The sequence below is a fragment of the Cololabis saira genome, chromosome 8 (assembly GCF_033807715.1).
Source record: "Cololabis saira isolate AMF1-May2022 chromosome 8, fColSai1.1, whole genome shotgun sequence".
Taxonomy (NCBI): Eukaryota; Metazoa; Chordata; class Actinopteri; order Beloniformes; family Belonidae; genus Cololabis; species Cololabis saira.
Window position 1 is genome coordinate 19,348,937 of NC_084594.1, and position 18,147 is coordinate 19,367,083.

Consider the following 18,147-nt stretch of genomic DNA (forward strand, 5'->3'; position numbering starts at 1 on the left):
AAATCAGGGGGAAATTTTGCCATGACAAAACCTTTATATGAGTGGCATGTATACGTTTTTATGTAAGCTGCTTCCATCAGTTCTATAATTTGCAACACAGTCCATTAATTGACTTAAAATATAATGCTAGCATCATAAATAGTCCTGAATTACTGCCGTTTTTGCTTTGGACTACATTAGTTTTAGCCAAGAAAACTCACTAAAACAACATCTGACTGAAGCAGTGTATTACAGATTGAAAAATATTTAATTCAGTTGGCAAAAAAAATAATATTAAGCTACTTAAATCACTTCATGTTACATACAAGAAGAAAGAAAAGATAATCAATCCATGTAGATCCATATATAGCATAGAATAAAATAAGCTTAATTTGCCAAGTATGACCATGCCAGACAGGGAATTTGTTTTAATTTTTTTTTACTCACTGAACCCAGATTTAAATAGTTACAAACAGTAATAGACAAATGGCTCTTATTAACATATATACCATTTAAAAGTGAAAGGTGCAGCAGTATGAGGCAGTCATGGTGCATGACATGGTGCATTGTTACAGCATATGATTGATTGTGGTTATTATTATTATTATTATTATTGCACAGTGGTTGATTACTCTGAGACTCTATGAGTGATGAGAGTTTATCAGAGCAACCGCTTGGAAGAAACTGTCTCTGAGTCTGGAGGTTTTGGTGTACAGTGCTAAAACCTCTAGGTTTGCGGTTGTGGAGATCTATATTTACTAAGGTATTTTTAAAAATACGTTTTTTAAAGAATAAATCCAAGTAAAATCCGTTTTGAAATGGGATTAGGTTATGTCTATGGTTACAACCATGGATGTATTATTTATAACATTATTATTTATATTATTATATATTATTATTATTTATATTATTATAGTATTATTTATAACATATTTGTAACCTATGGTTACAACCAGAGGTTACAACGTTCGCGCATACAAATCTCGCGGTCTTCTCGTTCTCTGCCGTTTACAGTCTAAACTGTCTTCGCTTTTTTCGTGCCTCCGTCTCTTTTGTCCCTCCGCGGCTCCAGTACAGAATCCTCCCACGAAGCAGACGTGTGTTAGCAGCTGTTAGCATTTTTGTGAAGGTCGTGAGTCAAACTCGTGAGTATCTTCAAAACTGAAAGTGTTTAATCTCGTGCAATGAATTATTTGAAGTATTATTGATTTCTTGAACTCGTAACAATGTTTTAATTTTCAGAACTTAACATCGTTTTTGTAATTTTATTCGATTCCGGCTAGTTAACAGTTAGCTTTTAGCAACTTAGCACGTCTTGGCTCAACCCGAAATCCGCTATTAATTAATTAAAAGCTTAAACATTTAGACACTGGACATTTCTTCCTAAAACCTGGCTAACATTTTCCATTCGTGAAATAACAAGAGCAGTTTTGTGTGTAGTGTTGCTTGTCCTGGTGCCACTGTGACCCTGCACTTTGTGGCGTTAAAAACTATATTTATATTAAAAATAACATGTTATATATTAAATTGGTTATATATTAAAATGCATATACATGGTTTAGATTTTTACCAAACTTGTTATTAACCATTAATATATATGCAGACCAAAAACAAAAACCTTAACTATATATTGTTAGTTTTGACTATAAACGTGTCTTAGGTTTTCTTGTCAGTGCATTTCTGTTCTGCACGTCTCTCAGTTAACAAAGGCGTGTTTATGATAAAGCTATGTATATGCCAGAGTCACAGAAAGGTCACACTTGACTGGTGCTGGCCTGACTTGGCAAACGTTCGTCATGGCGATGTCCTGTAATGATTTAGTTTTTAGCCTTTAATGAATACTCTAGTCATGATTGGCTGCTGTAAACATGCCAAATAAATGTATAAAATACTTTTGTATGTGGAGGCTCATGTCGATGATACTGGAGTTAACATACCTGAAGGTGTCACGTTAAACTCTGTGACCCATCAGACTGCCCGCACTTGACTTTGACTGCTTTTTTGTATCAATTGTTTATCAGTTTTCTTTCTTTTTCAATTTGTAAATCAAGTTTGTTTTTTTTCCCCCTCATCTTTAATATAGCATTTTGGGTCTTGATGTAGCATTACATTATTGGTGCTGCACATGTTTTATTTTTACTTCAGTCTTAATGTTAGTTATCAGCAGATTCACTTTAACAAAACTTGGAGGTGATTGTTAAGTGTTTAATTGCAGAGTTCCCTTTTTATAATTTTTGCACCTCGTGGACACCTTTTGCTGAGCTACCATGGAGCAATGACAAAATATAATTTCCTATAATTTTCCAGATAGATAGATGATGACTTTATTCATCCCCAAGGGGAACTGTTGTTGTCATAGCAGTCCGGTATAAATACAATAGAAACATTTTTGTTTTTCATGCCAGCAAATGTGGAATTGAACATTATAAATCCCGAATAAGACATGTTGTCATTGAACATTGCTGTGAAAGGCTTACTGTTGTGTTTAACTGCACTATAGTTGATGTGGCAAATACTTAACCTGCACTACTAAACCTGTTTTTTTTTTTTTTAAGAAAGTAAAATGGTTGTATTGAGGCTAAAACCTATGCGAGTGCATTTTCTTCTTCATTGTACCTCAGTCTGGAATTGATAAAGAACTTGATCAATAACCATCATTGATAATGGCATCAGTAGCAATAAAATCAATTCCCAACCATTCTCCTCTGAAGCATTCTAGTGTAGTTTTTACACCTAGTACAACACTACTGAACACAGCTTTGCCTCAAACCAATATAGCCTTCTCTATTACATCCGTCATTACCCACTGAATCGTTTTACCTGAATATAAAGTGACTTTGCTTCACTTGAATTGCAGTGGTAAACAAAGCAAATATGTAATGATAACCAGATATCCTCACCCCCTAGATTTAACTAAGCAAATAGGTTAGTCTCCCATTGGATAATTACTTCATGGGTGATTATGTTTCAGCTGGCAAGTTATTTAACCCTAACTGATGAACCACCATCCTCCAGGAGGAAATGTGGTCAGAAAAAATTGACTGAGTATGATTGTTGATCACTAAAATGTTTAAAATCAAACTGTAAATTAAAAAACAGTAGAACTTACAGCTATGTTTAATAGTGTTAATAAGAGCTTTTTCAAACACTCAATAAAGGTAACTCAAGGTATTGGGATTAAAAACAGTTATGTAGCCTTAAGAAAACCACTTATCTCCCAGTAATGGAAGAAAGGCAGATAAAGTGATGCTCCCGTCATGCCTAGTGCCTACCCTACAGGCCTTTGGGGGTACTGCTATGCTCTGGGGTTGCTGCGTGTCCAGGTTCGGCCACGTTATGAGGTCAGTTGGCAACCTGAAGCCACCGAATGACCAGATTATTCGATCAGTGGATTTATTTTTCTTCCCTGATGGCACGGCCATATTCCAAGATGACAGTGCCAGGATTCATCAGGCTCAAATTGTGAGAGTGGTTCAGGAAGCAAGATACATCATTTTCACACATGGATTGGCCACCACAGAGTCCAGACCTTAACCATATTGAGAATCTTTGAAACGTGCTGGAGAAAGCTTAACACGTCGCTCTGACTCTCCCATCATTAGTACAAGATCTTAGTTAAAAAAATGAAAAAAACTCTGGGCTGAAATAAATGTTGTGACATTGCAGAACCTTATCGGAACGATGTCACAGCAAATGCATGATGTAATCGAAGCTAAAGGCAGTCTAACGGAACATCATACTGCAACTTTTTCTTTTTTGTTTGACATTTTGTCAATGTCAGATTAGAAGTGTCCAAAATTGAATGTAATTTTTGCTTCCATGGCAACGTGCAGTCCAACTGGGACATTAGGGCCATAAACGTGCTGTCTTTATTGGGCCGTGGTGTGTCGTAATGGGTTACTGTGAGTTACGTACTATCAGGAAACGAAGTTACAATTTCTTGTTTCTTTTTTTTTTTTCTTCATTAAAATAGTGTTTGCGTCAGTGAGAAAACACTTGTTCTACTCTCCTTACAGGTGGTCCACCATGTCTCTGCCCAAGCCAGTGATGAGGGGATTGTTGGCAAAGCGCCTGAGGTTTCACCTGCCCATTGCTTTCGCCCTGTCTCTAGTATCTGCAGTCGCATTCAAGGTGAAGTCCAGAATCCCAGCTTTAATGCATAGTCATCACATATTTGGCATAATGGTTCCTCAAATTTTTGCTGAGCTGCTGTTTAATTTTATTCTTTATTCTTAGAGCACTTTACAAGCTGAAATGCAGCCTGAAGTGACAAATAAAAAGGTGTAAATAAAACTAAATGCAAAACAGAAATGGCAGTAAAAGCACTAGTGCAAATGAAAACAAAAGCTTTGAAAATAAAGATGAGCCATATTAGTATAAGCTTCTTCTAAAAGACATGATTGATACTATCTTAACAGCAGGAAGGCTGTTAGTACTTTTTGTACCTGAGCTGAGAACTGATTCCTCAGGAAAAATGAGCAGCTCTGCCTCCAAATCTACGCCTGCGAAATTTTGGAAGCAATAGAGTTTCTCATAAGGTTCATGGGAACTTTTTCTATTATACAGGCTGCACAGAGCCAAGCCACTAAATGCTTTTCAAATTACTTAGGTGGGCTTGAATGAAACTCTTGTGAATCTTCTGGTCTTACTTGCAGCAGCTCAGGTTGGAGAAAAAGGGAGGATTTCTGATGGAGAGCTCAGGATGAGAGAGAAAACACACTTTACACCATGGATATATAAAAACTTAAAAAGGGAAAGCTTTTCCGTGCATTTCATATATCAGACATGAAATGGTTAAAAGTGGTGTTTTCATGTTTGCTATTTGAAGTAGAAGCCTTTTTTTTGAAGAAGAAGAAGAATTTACATTTTAAATTGACTACCGTTCTTGTTCTTCCAGCTGGTTTTAAATCCTGAAGTCAAAAACAAGTTTTTCACCCTACAATCAAATCCCTCTGTTCTCTCTCTGCTCTTAGTCTTATTTTTATTTTTAGCACACAGTGAAAAACAGTGAAAAACAACTAAAAAAGGAATACGCAGTTTTTTATTATCTGGCAGCAAATTAGAAGAAAAAGACAATATTTAAAAGTAAGTAAAGAAGGACAGCAGTAATAAATATCGAAGGAGCAAAGATCAGCATTTTCAAGCTTAGATCTAAAGTTTTGTCTTACAGCTGTCAGGCTCTTCTTTTAAAGTTTCCGTTGAAAACGTGACCCCAAAAAAGAAAAAAACCTGACATGCTCTTTTTCTTTCAGTACGGGGTGACGGAGCCCAGGAAACAGGCCTATGCTGATTTCTACAAACATTACGACTCGGTCAAAGAGTTCAACGCCATGAAAGAAGCAGGCATCTTTGAGAGTGTGCGTCCCTCCGGAGAGTAAAGTGAGTCTTTGAATGTACCACAGTAAAATAAACCTTCATACAACCTGAAAAATTTGGAGCAAAACTATATGTTACTAGAACAACAGAGCCCGATTGAAAACTGATGGATGCTTGTTTTATTTCCTCCAGCTCGGCCCACCTGCTGTTCATTCCAGGTCTCAAGATGGTTCCTTCTCGCCCCGTTGATGTTTACTGATCAGATGTGAACATCACCCTGCTGTTTGTTCTTCTAAATAAAATATTCTATTAAAGCGACACTACGTAACTTTTCCACCTTAATATCATATTTCCAGAGTCATTGTGATGGTACATCAACTTCCAACAGGTTTAATGACACCTCCGTCATGGTCTGAGGGGTCTGTATCACCTTCACTGGCACTATGTAACTTTGAGGAGCATGGTAGGAACCCTGCCACACTAAAAAACTACAAATCGTTACGACTTTGACTGCTTTACGGCATACGTCACTTCCCCCTCCTTCCCGATTCGCAGTCGAGACGAAAATGGGCGGGTCTTGGAGCTCAGAGCTCCGCAGAAGCTGTTGCTGCGTTGCTGCTGCAGCAGCTCCACATAACAGACGTGGGGAAAAGACCCTAATGGTTTAACTTTTCAACGGTTTCCTGCTCGGAGGCAGAACCACGCAGGCCAAGTATCTGATATAACAAAGTAAAAGAGTGAAAGAGCCGTCGGCCCGCTTTGGATCGCGGCTGTAACGACCAAACACACAGTAAAGCATGATTTATGGTTCTGCGTTAAATCGACGCAGGCCCACGGCGTAGGGTACGTGGCGATGCGCAACGTACGGTGCGTGTCGCCGCGTACCCTACGCCGTAGGCTCTGCGTCGATTTAACGCAGAACCATAAACAGCCTTAAACCACAAACACTCACACAGACGGGCGTCGGATCAAAACTCGGGTTTTATTCCCCACTTCGCCAGCTAAACGCAGTTGCTGGCCAGCTCTCTGCGGTGCAATTTACCCCAATCTTCAGATAAAACTAGTTTGTTGAGGAAAAAATATTAACTCTATTTGTAGCTGCAGAGGAAAAAAATAATCTCACGAGGAAAACAAAAATATTGCTCACGCCTCTTCAACATAATATAGCAGTCAAAAAAAAAGAAAAGAGAAGTAAGAGGGATACAAAACATGTACTGTATGTTGTACTATTATACAAATTTATTGAAACACATGGCTCTTCAGGGATTCAGGGATCTCTTAGGGATTTCATATGGATCCAGACCGTTAATAATCATTATTTTCTCCATATACTGCTCCCTGGCTTCCTTGTTTAAGGTATCCCGGTAAATTCCAGTTCCTTTCCAGCAGTTTAACATCTTTTTTTGCGTTCCTTCTGTTCACTTGGTGAAACAGAAAAGCGTCCTGTCTTCCGGGTTTTCCGGCAGTACGCGCTGGTGCTCATGGGAAACGTAGTGTTCTTTCTGGTAAAACACTACCGATTTTGTCCACAAGATGCCGCCAAACTCAGAAAAGCTGAAAGTTACGTTGTGCTGCTTTAATGTGAGCCATATGTTTGGTGTCTGATGTGTTCGTAAAGAGAACGGTGATGAAAATCTAGTCTGGGCCTGAATCTGCATAAGCAGAGGAACGATCTGATGGTGGATTGGAAGTCTAATTAATAACGTTTTTATTTCAATTAGGAACGAAGTGTTAGTGGGTGATTTTAGAAATAAAATTTGCTCAGTAGCACCCGCTTATGCAACAGTCTCCCTGACCTAAATGAGGCCTTTGGTCTGAGTGGGTTAAGAAGACTATTTTGTATCACTTAACACTAAAACAAACTTTCATTTTAGATCCAGCAGTTAACCTTCTGTAATATAAAAATATCTTGAATGTGAATTTTAGAAACATATTTGCCATCTTTACGTGTGAAGGAAGTAATGAGTTGTTGACGGCTTTAATGCTGCCTGCATGTTTTAGATGTTGCCCTGCATCATCACACCTGATTCTAATTAATGGTCATTAGCTTCTCATCCAGGTCTGCACAGGTGTGTTAATGACACAGTCCTTTGTATCAGGGTGTGCTGAAGCAGCGAAGCATCTAAAACATGCAGGACAGGGGGTCCTGAGGACCAGGTTGAAGACCACTGATCTGAAACACAAACTTCAGATTCAGACGACTTTATTAATCTCTTTGGGAGGTTCCCTCAGGGAAATTGACATCAACATCTCTCACACAAATAAAAACACCCATATAAATATAAAAATAAAAAGTGCAGTGGCTATTAGTAAGGGACTGATAGCCACTGCACTTTTTATTTGCTCTTCTTCCTGGTAGGAAGAAGAGCATAAATATGAACGTTTTCCATGGCAGATGCGGATAAAAGAAGTTGGGACCTTCTGCAACTACGCTACAGAGTCATCGGGTCCAAAACCAACAGACTGAAAAACAGCTTTTTCCCCAAAGCCATAATCACCCTGAGCAATATGTGAATGTCTTCATTAATGTTTTTTACCGTGCAATACTTTTTCCCGGCCTATCTGTGCAATATTCCACCACGTGTAGTTATATGTTATCTGTACATAGGATCTAAGATCTGTTTGCACTGTCTTGCACTGGAGAGGCGATGCTGCTTTTAATCTCACTGTAGTGTACCCATGTATAATGACAATAAAAGTATTCTATTCTCATGGGTGCAGATCCCGGGGGGGGACACGGGGGACATGTCCCCCCCAATATCTGAAAAACATGAATTGTCCCCCACAATAAAAATACCCTAAATTATTCAAAATTTAACAAATGTATTTTCAGACTTAAAGGTTGAATATGTAGAATATTTATTAAAAATATATTTCTAAAAAAATAATACATCCACGGTGTGTTTTGAGGTGTACAGAATGAAAGCAATGGGTCCTTTTTTTTTTTTTTTTTTTTTAGAACTGTTTACCACCATAACTATGTTAAAACATGATCAGTTAGTTTAAACAAGTTGTTTAGGACTCCATATTTCATTCATATATCAATTGATTGTGCATGAAGTAGTACCATAGGATAAAAGGAAGATGGCGAGAAGAATTTGAGATGAGTACATGCCCAAAACCATTAAAATTATGATTTACGAATATTAAGTAAGCAGCGACACACACTGTTGGCTGTTTAGGACAAATAAACAAGAAAGGTAAGCACAATAAATGATTCCCTGTGCAGTATTTTTTGGCGAGCCTTTACCAATTTATGGCATGGTATGAGTTGCATATTGCATAACAAAAAATTAAAAATTAAAATCACGTTGGTGTCCCCCCCAATCCTGACATCGGATCTGCACCCCTGTCCCCCTACATGCATGTGCGGTATGTGGCGCCCCCTGCCGTCTGTGTGCGGTACTGCAGCCTTTGTTTGCGCCGCCTTCCTGCCTCCCCGCACTTCCTGGTTCTCTCAGGTGGATGTCAGACCAGCAGTCAGACAGACCCGCTACCAGACCCGCTACTAGACCCGATACCCGCCTCTACAGTCCCCTGGACGCGGCAGGAGGATCCGACCCGACGGACGGAGCTTGATCTCGGCGTAAACGTGACCAGGCACGATGTTGGACGTGGAGGGTGTTATTAACAGCGGCGTGGATGGTTAGCCGCTGGTTAGCCGCTGGTTAGCCGCTGGTTAGCCCACTAGTTAGCCGCTGGTTAGCCCACTAGTTAGCCCACTTCGTGCACACCTGACCTGCTCCAAGTTGACCTCCCAGCCCGACTCAGGACAGACATGGACAACAAGGAGAAAGTCCAGCTGAGGCATCACCCTCGCAGGTAAAACCAAGAACCAAAACAAGGTTCACATAAAATCAGGGATTTTTGTTTTTTAATCTTTCTAAGATTAGGTGCCAAATAGTAGCATTAAAGTAGTAAAATACATGACATTACTCCTAATTAATGCATTAATTTCACATTTCTGTTGCAGTTTAACCACTTGTTTAAGGCATGGCAAGTTTATTTGTATAGCACAATTCAACGCAAGGTAATTCAAAGTGCTTTACATCAACATTAAAAGCAGCAAGACACAATTAAACAGTAAATAACAAAAAAATGAAAAGGTAAAGTAATAAAAAGCACAAGTTGTTAGTAAGGGCAGTAGAGTAGAGCAGGTAAGTATTTAATTTAGGAGTACGCTTCAGTAAACAGTAATGTTTTTATCCTGATTTAAAGGATCTACAGTTGGAGCAGACCTCAGGTCTACAGGAAGTTTGTTCCACCGGTGAGGAGCAGAATAACTGAACGCTGCCTCACCTTGCTTGGTTCTGGTTCTTGGGAACCACAACAAACCAGATCCAGATGAACCTCAGGGGTCTGGGAGCTTCATAGGAACTAACAGATCAAGCATGTATTTTGGTCCAAGACCATTCAGGTCTTTGTAGACCAGCAGTAAGATTTTAAACTCTATCCTTTGACTCACTAGAAGCCGGTGTAGCGATTTCATGACCGGTGTAATGTGGTCCAGTTTTCTTGTAAGGACTCTGGCGGCAGCGTTCTGGATCAGCTGCAGCTGCCTGATAGATTTCTTGTTAAGGCCTGTAAAGATGCCATTGCAATAATCCAACCTACTGAAAATGAATGCATGAATACGTTTTTCCATGTCTTGTTTAGACAGAAACCCCTTAATTCTAGCAATGTTTTTCAGGTGGTAATAGGCGGATTTAGTGATAAACTTTAGATGGCTGTTGAAGTTCAGGTCTGAGTCAATAATTACATCAAGATTTCTGCCTTGATTTGTAGCTGTCAATGTCATGGAGCCAAGGTGAACGCTGATCTTTTCCCTTCCCACCGCTGTCTTTTCTGCATTTAGCTGGAGAAAATTCTGGAACACCCACTCATTGATTTGATGAATAAAGTTACTCAATGAGATTAGGGGACTGTAGTCATGTGATGACACTGAAATATAGAGTTGTTTGTCATCGGCATAAGTATGGTAGGAAATGTTGTGAGAGACCTTTCTGATGACCTTTCTGTACGGAACTAGTCCCGACCCATCATTGCAGTTGCTGCAGGTGGAAACAACTTTACTGATTATTATATTTATTCATTTTTCTGTCAGAACAAGCATTTGTCTAAAAATTTAAATATTAGATCTTAAATGCTTTACTTGTTTCCACAAATCATCCATTCAAAATGTATCACTGTCAAATATACACAAAGTAAAGTTGCATTTTTCATTTTACTGTTTTATGACTCAGTCATTGTATATCTTAGTGTAATGGCTGAGGGCTTTGCTTGTTTTGTTGTGTCGATTACCAGGGATTGTCGCTATCAAAGGCCCAGTGATCCGGTTTAATCCCTTGATCCTGCACGCAGATCTGGGTTTAGCTGCTTTAATCTAAACTGCTTTAACTAAACTGACTCTGAGCAGATGGGGACACATTCATTAATTGATTCATTCAGTCATTCTGACACAAGCGCAGGGTTTCTTCAGCATGACTGTCCACTGGAGAGTAAAGGAGCATGTTTTCAACAGTCAGCCTGCTTTCTCAACATTAGTCAATATTGGTTCATCAAAAACAATTTAACACTTCAAACTAAATCATCTTGTTATGACAGCTGACAGAGTGTCTGTACAAGGCTTATTCATATAGATACGTGTGATACATTTTTATTCACAGAAGACAGAAAAAAGTATGTGAAACACTTTTTGGCATGAATTTGTCATAAAATGTCTTTTTTTCTTTAAGTCTCAGTAATGAACGAACACCATGTACTTTAACTGATGACACGAATAATCAGAGTGTCTTGTGCCTTTTATTGAACACGCTCGATAAGTTTTCACACTGTTTGAGTAAAAAAGTGTTCAATAAAGACATCAACATCTATGTAGTTCAAATACAAAATGTCTTTACTAATCAAAACTTGCAGGAACGTGCTCATTGGACCTAATATAAGTTGTCCTCAAGTCGAGTTAACATTGTTTCCTGCTGCACGCTGCCATTGCATTGGAGCAGAGAAACTAATATAAATGACCTCAAAATGCAGCCGAGACTCTGATCTTAAATGAAATGAGAGCAAACTAGAAAACCAAAGGTGGTTTTATTTTTTTTAATAAATGGCATACCACCAACACTCACGCACACAGCTGATGAGCCAATAACTTTTCATTTAAGCTTGTGAGGTTTGCTCAAAATTTACTGCCATAGTAATATTTTTGCAAGTCCATTTGTGATATTTCTATGTGATATTTCTAGGATTTATTTTATGCAAGAAAACAATCGGTTGTATTGAAACTCTTCAGTATGAGAAATAAAGTAGGAGTGTAGAAAGTTTCTTAGTGGTTGTTCCTGGTTGAGAGTAGGAACTAGTTTTAGAGCCCATGTCTGTTTGTTTGACATCAGGAACTGACGAGTTCCTTTTCTTTCCAGCTATCAGGATGATTTCTCCAAAATGGGTTATCATTTAAACGCAGTCACAAACTGTTTCCTCACTGAGTGGATGTAAGAGTGGAGTTAATTTTATCTAACGTTGCGTTTTGTGCATCGTCTTAAAGTTGAAAAACCCGTCAGATGTAAATAAGTTGATGTGATGGAGTTACTCGGGTTTCGTTTGATTTGGGATTCAAATAATTTATTTGTGATTATGGTTCATTTATCTTTAGTTGGCTTTGGTTCTCCACTGAAGCAGACCACCAACTCATTTTTATTAATTTAACTAAGTAAGTTAAGTTTCTCGAGTGCGCTGCTCTTCTGAAGTCCAGAAAAGATGTTCGTTCAAGACTTTTAATCCCAAATTCATACTCGTGTATAATGAGCTTATGAAAAATACGTTTCTGGTTCAAATCGTACTATTGCTGTACTTCTATTTGATCAGAAAGTCTCTTTCAATGGCAGATTGACAGCGAATAGATGATTTTATAGATTTTTGATCAATTTGGGGCATCTTCAAACTGGTTTAAAAGCATATTTTTTTAGTTTACAGTTGGTCTGGGGAAATCAGTTTTTTTTTTTGATGATTTTAGTCGGTAAAATAGAAAAACTAAGTGGTTTTCTTTTCCTTTTTTTGGAAAAGAAAGCCCAGGGAAAACCATTTAACCTTCAGTAACATAAACAACTGATGTGCCCAGCAACTATTTCACCAGAAGCATTTCACCAGAAGTTCACTGGGTGGACGTGGAAGGCAGATTATAGTTGGTGGATCATTATTTCAGGACTCTGCTCTCTCCTCTGTTGCTTTTGGCTTCAGTTGAAACGCAGCTTCAAGTACGAGCTGTGGGTTCAGAAAGCAGGAGACCTACTGAGAAATTGTCTGTTTTGTTTGTTTTGTTTAAACACACTTTGATAACAGAGTTTTAAAGTTTTAATTATTTTATTGGGATATAATCATTAACTTTTATAAAAGGGTAAAAATATTTTAAAACATCACTAATCACATGGATGGATTCATGTCAGATTTCATTTAGTTGGTGTTCACTTTCATCCATCATTTAATGTGTCTGCACTAATGTGCTCGTTCTTTCACACAATTATAAACAAACGATAAAAAAAGATACACTTTTCCCTCCGTATTTGGTTGTAATGCTGTTTCAGGTTGGTCGTAATGGCCATGGCACCAAAACAGGCTCCCGTTCGTTTTCCTCGTATTTCACATAAAAAGAGATATCATAAGTTAGGATTTGTCCATCCCACACTTGTGCTAATGCTACTCCACTTCTCTTTTAAAATTAATTCCCTGAATTTTCCCTGCATTGGTTAAATAACACTAGGAGACGCCTCACTATCATGTGCACGGTTGGTCGTATTGACTGTACTTGTGTGCACATCTGACGGTTTGCCAGGGGAGCTCCTCTTTGGTCACGATGCCCCACGTCTGAGTTTCGCCACCAAAAATAGTTTGTAATTTTATGTGGTGATGCAATTTGCTTCAAACTTAATTTGATATTTCTGCCAGCCTTCCTGCAGCACGCCAGGAGTGACTTAGTCTGCATCCGAGGCTTGTTTAGATCTATTTTTATCTGTTTGCTGGAGATATTTCTGTGTCTCGACTTCAAATATCGAGAGCTTTTCTTTATTTCTGTTTTGTTTTATTTTGTCATGAGGAAGATAAAGTTCTGATTCCTGAAGTCAGTACGTCCTGATAACACTGACGAGGATGAAAATGTTCTTCCTCTGAACTTAAGAACCCTTTTTTAAAAATATATATTATCTTGTATACTTTATCTAAAGTCCAGAAGAAAAGAAACCCAGACAAATATCGTTTGAGCTTTGAGATGCTGTTTTCAGTCCTCTTTTTTCATACTTTCCAGCCACTTTATTATTCACAGATCTCACCAGGAACTCTGTTTTTTAGGTAAAAGTTTGGGAAGAAACTAAGTAATGAAGTAGTTGTTGCTGAAATAGTCTGAAACAATAAATGTATTATTTGTTTCTGTTTCCAGCTCAGTGTCTGTAGGTGTGATTTGTTGAGGTAGATTCTGTTCATTAATTAATTATTTTATTACCTTTTCATATAACCTAAGGCTTATTAAGGATGTTTGCAGTGTAATTAGCGAAGTAGCCGCTCGTTGCAGGTTTTCAGTGATGCTTGTTGTTGAACTCTATCCTCCATCTCTGTCCGCAGACCGATGAAGAAGCTGAGCGAGGACAGCCTCACCAAGCAGCCGGAGGAAGTCCTCGATGTCCTGGAGAAACTGGGGGAAGGGTGAGTCATTTAGTAAGACAGTGGAGGGACACAGTCCTGGCAGGTGGCTCCATCCGGGTTTCCATGTCATGTTTTGGCTCAAAATAACGTTTCTCTCGGTGAACCTTTCGCTGTCCTTTTCCACGTCTGTCTGTATTTCCGCCTCATTTGGTTCTCCCTCCTTGTTGGCCCTCCCCTCGGCGGTGCCTGTCAACGTAAACATCGCCTCTTTATATCCTGTTTCTCAACGCTCTTCCTGTTCTGAGCGGCTGACTGACGCGGTGCATCTGCGTGTGTCACGACTGATGCCAGTAATTTCTTCAGCGGCTCGTACCGCCTCAGCGAGTCTGTTGTCGCCAGCGTTGTTTGATATTAAATGCATCTCTTATTCAGAAAGCATTTCCTGTCACTTCTAAGGTGGCAACAAATTCTGAGGATGTTTAAAAGGTTTTTACCCACATGTTTGGCACAACGACACGAATAACTGGCTCCAACCACATTTATAAAGTGACAGATGTGCTCAGCTGATAGCTGCTAGTTCCTCATGCTTAAAGGCAAAAAAACTGTGTAGCAGAACAGAAAGAGCTGAATACAAAGACAACGGATGCTGACAGGTGGCTCTGGTTTTACTTTTTCTTTGTACTCCTCCCTTAATATGACATTGGTGCGTTTCAGCACCAATTTATGAGGAACCAAGTATGGAGAACCAGTTCAGAATAGTTTTTCTAGGAAAGTTTGGAGCGATCATCACATAAAGCCGTTCAGCACATTAAGTAGTCTTATTATAGAATAACACAAATACTTTAACTTGTGTAGCTCAAAACACAATCCTGTTTTTTTTTTTTTTTTTTTTTTTTTAATATTTATAATTTTTTATTTTTCAAAGTGAAGACAAAGACAATAAATAAAAAAAGAGACATTACAATAACAATAAAAAAAATAAATAAATAAATAAAAAAAAGAGGGTAGGGGGAAGGGTTGGTACAGATGAACTTTAAAAATGATGGTGCCTCTAGCGTCAGATCAGGTCCAGCTCTAAAAGAAGAGTAAGTCAAATAAAATAAGAAGCATGTGACTAACACATCAGGTCATATCATTATCACATTATTGTCAAGTGTTGTCTAATAACAGCCCATGGGGCAAATTGGTCATTTTCGTTATCTTTGAGGATTGCGGTTGCCTTTTCCATTGATAATAAGTCCAGAAAGTCATTCAGCCAGTTGTGTTTGTCAAAGCAGTTTGGTTTGCGAATCTTCCAGTTCATGAGTATTGACCTCTTTACAGACAGGAAGGCGAGAGCAATGATACGTTGTATAATCTTCCCATGCACGTTCTCCACTGCACTCCCCAATAAACATACAACAGGACATTGAGGAACACGAATATTCAAAATAGCTTCCAAAATGTCAATAACTTCAGACCAGAATTGTTGGACTACTGGGCAGAACCATAGCAGATGTATTAATGTACCAAGCTCACCACAGCCATGCCAGCACAGTTCGGAGACATTTGGGTCCATTTTTTTTAACTTGTATGGTGTGATATAAGCTCGATGTATAATTTTAAATTGTATAATTTTATATCTCACACAACTACAAATAGATATTGAATTCTTTAATATTAAGTTCCACTGATCTGAAGTGAGAGATGAACCAATGTCCCGTTCCCATTGTGATTTGGTGGAGGTAGTGCTGTCAGGCAGAGATGAGCATAGTAATTTATAAATAACTGAAACTGTTCCTCGTCCAGTGGAAGCAGCTCTTAATTTACTATCAAAACACAATCCTGTTAAAAAATAGACTTGGCTTTACTTAAACTCACAGTGTTGACATGACGTAGTTATTGTGAGTTTGGCAGATTTACTTTCAGTCACCTAAAGTTCATCAAAACAAATGAAAAATATCAAGAAGCAAGAAAATTGACTTATTCGTGTCAAGCATAATCCACAAAAAGTTTAAAGAGGACAAATAAAACTTTTCGAGGAGATTAAGGTTGAAAGCAACACTGTACTCGCCCGTACTTTATATTGATTTTTATCAGACTTCACATGATTATTTATCAACTTAAAGTTAAACTTAATTTCGGAATGAAAAGCTAAATCGACGTATTTACCATGTACTTAACAGACTGACATTGTGCGCTTTTTGCATAACTTATGTCAACCCCCCATTTTTATGTCTCGGTAGGTCTTACGGGTGTGTGTTCAAGGCCATTTATAAAGAAACCGGGGAGATTGTAGCCATCAAACAAGTTCCTGTGGAGTCTGATCTTCAAGAGATCATCAAGGAAATCTCCATCATGCAGCAGTGTAACAGGTAACAGGCCTTTCCCTGCATTTTTATTCATTCGTTTTGTTTTATTTTTCACTTCTTCAATGAGATGATTGCGGATGTGACACAGAGCTCAGTTTGCCCTAAACTCATGTACACACATTTGTACCCGAGTACATTTCAGACTCATCAGATTTTTTTCTTGAATGAAATTGTCGGGAGAAAGTTGTTTTTATAGTAATAATAGTAAAAATAGTAAAAAAAAAAAAAACACATATTAAGACCCTTCTGCAGTCTAACGGTTATGTTTCTGCATTCAGTCCGCAGGTAGTACGGTACTATGGCAGCTACTTCAAAAACAGTGACCTGTGGATTGTCATGGAGTATTGTGGTGCCGGATCAGTGTCCGATATCATCCGACTACGTAACAAGACGGTAATGTAACACTCGTACACACACACACACGCGCTCACCTTGATGTAGTTTGTGCAGACAACAGAGGACATGTGGAGGCAGGGACACTCAACTGAAAACACATGTGTGCGTTTCATTTATTTAATATATGAACGGTAATTGTGAATATTTCCAGTCGTGGAATTTGACAACATTAATAATAAGACTCTGCAGCTTTAACAGGGGTGGCGCATCAGAAGACATCATACTGTCCATGGTGGTTATGATGGTTACCATACGTTTTGCCTCATTTATTACCGGGTTTCCAGCAACCGGACACAGTTTTGCAACTTTCAGTCAGTTTTTAACCACATTCATGTCCTTTGCTAATGTAATACTAATACAATAATGTCAGGTTCACGTTATAAGGATGTACAAAGCAGATTTCACCCATAAACACGTTTTAGAGTCTTTAATCAGATATATTTGTCTAATTTTATATTTTTTTCTTCTATGTTGTTTTGAAACAATTTATTGTGTTTTATATTTATATAAAGCACCTTGGGCAACATTTGTTGTTTTAGAAATGTGCTATTTAGATACATTTGACTTTGACTTGTCCCTCTGCAAACTATACAGGTATTTTGCAAATGTTTAAAGCCAGTTTTTGCCAACAGCATGATTAGTGTCATCTGAACTCACAATGACGCCTGGGACGTGCATTTACGTAAAAATAATGTTAATAAAAGGTTTGGACTCGTTGGCAGAGCCTGGTAACCCAGATCAGATTCTTGTAACTATCCTAACTGCTTGTTTATGCGTAACCTGTAGCTCACAGAGGAGGAGATCGCAACTGTCCTGCACTCGACTCTGAAGGGTCTGGAGTATCTGCACTTCATGAGGAAGATCCACCGAGACATCAAGGCGGGAAACATCCTGCTGAACACCGAAGGGCAGGCCAAACTGGCCGACTTCGGAGTAGCTGGACAGCTCACGGTAAGGGAACATCCTGCATCCGTATTTTATTCGGGTTAAGGCCTCGGGTTTGTCTTTGTTTTTTTTTTTCTTTCAAAGATTTTTTGTGGCTCTAGAGCTACAGGCTGGGATTTGAACCTGCAGCGCCTGCATGAGGGCCACAACAAAATGTTCTGAAACCATCTGTAATGGTTCTCTTTGATTTTTGAGCATCTCTTTCTCTCTCTCTGTTACTGTATCTCTTCTTTCTTCATCAGGACACCATGGCGAAGCGAAACACCGTCATCGGTACACCATTCTGGATGGCTCCCGAGATTATTCAGGAGATCGGCTACAACTGTGTGGCCGACATCTGGTCGCTGGGAATCACGGCCATCGAGATGGCGGAGGGCAAGCCGCCGTACGCCGACATACACCCCATGAGGGTGAGGAGTTGGGTTGTGTTAAAGAAGCGGGAGAAATGGCATAACCGCTGTATTTTTAGTACTTTTATGCAGATCTTTGTTCAAGATCTACTGGCTTTTATTTAAACATTTATTTTTCCCCC

General features: G+C 38.7%; 2 protein-coding genes across 2 annotated transcripts in view; both read left to right on the plus strand.

Moving 5' to 3' along the window:
* The first annotated feature begins 988 nt into the window (after positions 1-988).
* Positions 989-5,613, plus strand: LOC133448476 (cytochrome c oxidase subunit 6C-1). Its single transcript, XM_061727038.1, has 4 exons — positions 989-1,124; positions 3,996-4,110; positions 5,232-5,358; positions 5,488-5,613. Exons 2-3 carry the CDS (start codon positions 4,006-4,008, stop codon positions 5,355-5,357), a joined length of 231 nt encoding a protein of 76 aa, XP_061583022.1. The 5' UTR covers positions 989-1,124; positions 3,996-4,005; the 3' UTR covers position 5,358; positions 5,488-5,613.
* A 3,143-nt stretch (positions 5,614-8,756) lies between these two features.
* LOC133448477 (serine/threonine-protein kinase 4-like) overlaps positions 8,757-18,147 on the plus strand; it is a 30,263-nt gene continuing 20,872 nt past the window's right edge. Inside the window, exons 1-6 of the mRNA XM_061727039.1 lie at positions 8,757-9,117; positions 13,903-13,983; positions 16,149-16,277; positions 16,553-16,667; positions 17,457-17,621; positions 17,858-18,025. Of these exons, the coding sequence (XP_061583023.1) occupies positions 9,074-9,117; positions 13,903-13,983; positions 16,149-16,277; positions 16,553-16,667; positions 17,457-17,621; positions 17,858-18,025 (702 nt within the window). The 5' untranslated portion in view covers positions 8,757-9,073. The remainder of the gene's footprint in view (positions 9,118-13,902; positions 13,984-16,148; positions 16,278-16,552; positions 16,668-17,456; positions 17,622-17,857; positions 18,026-18,147) is intronic.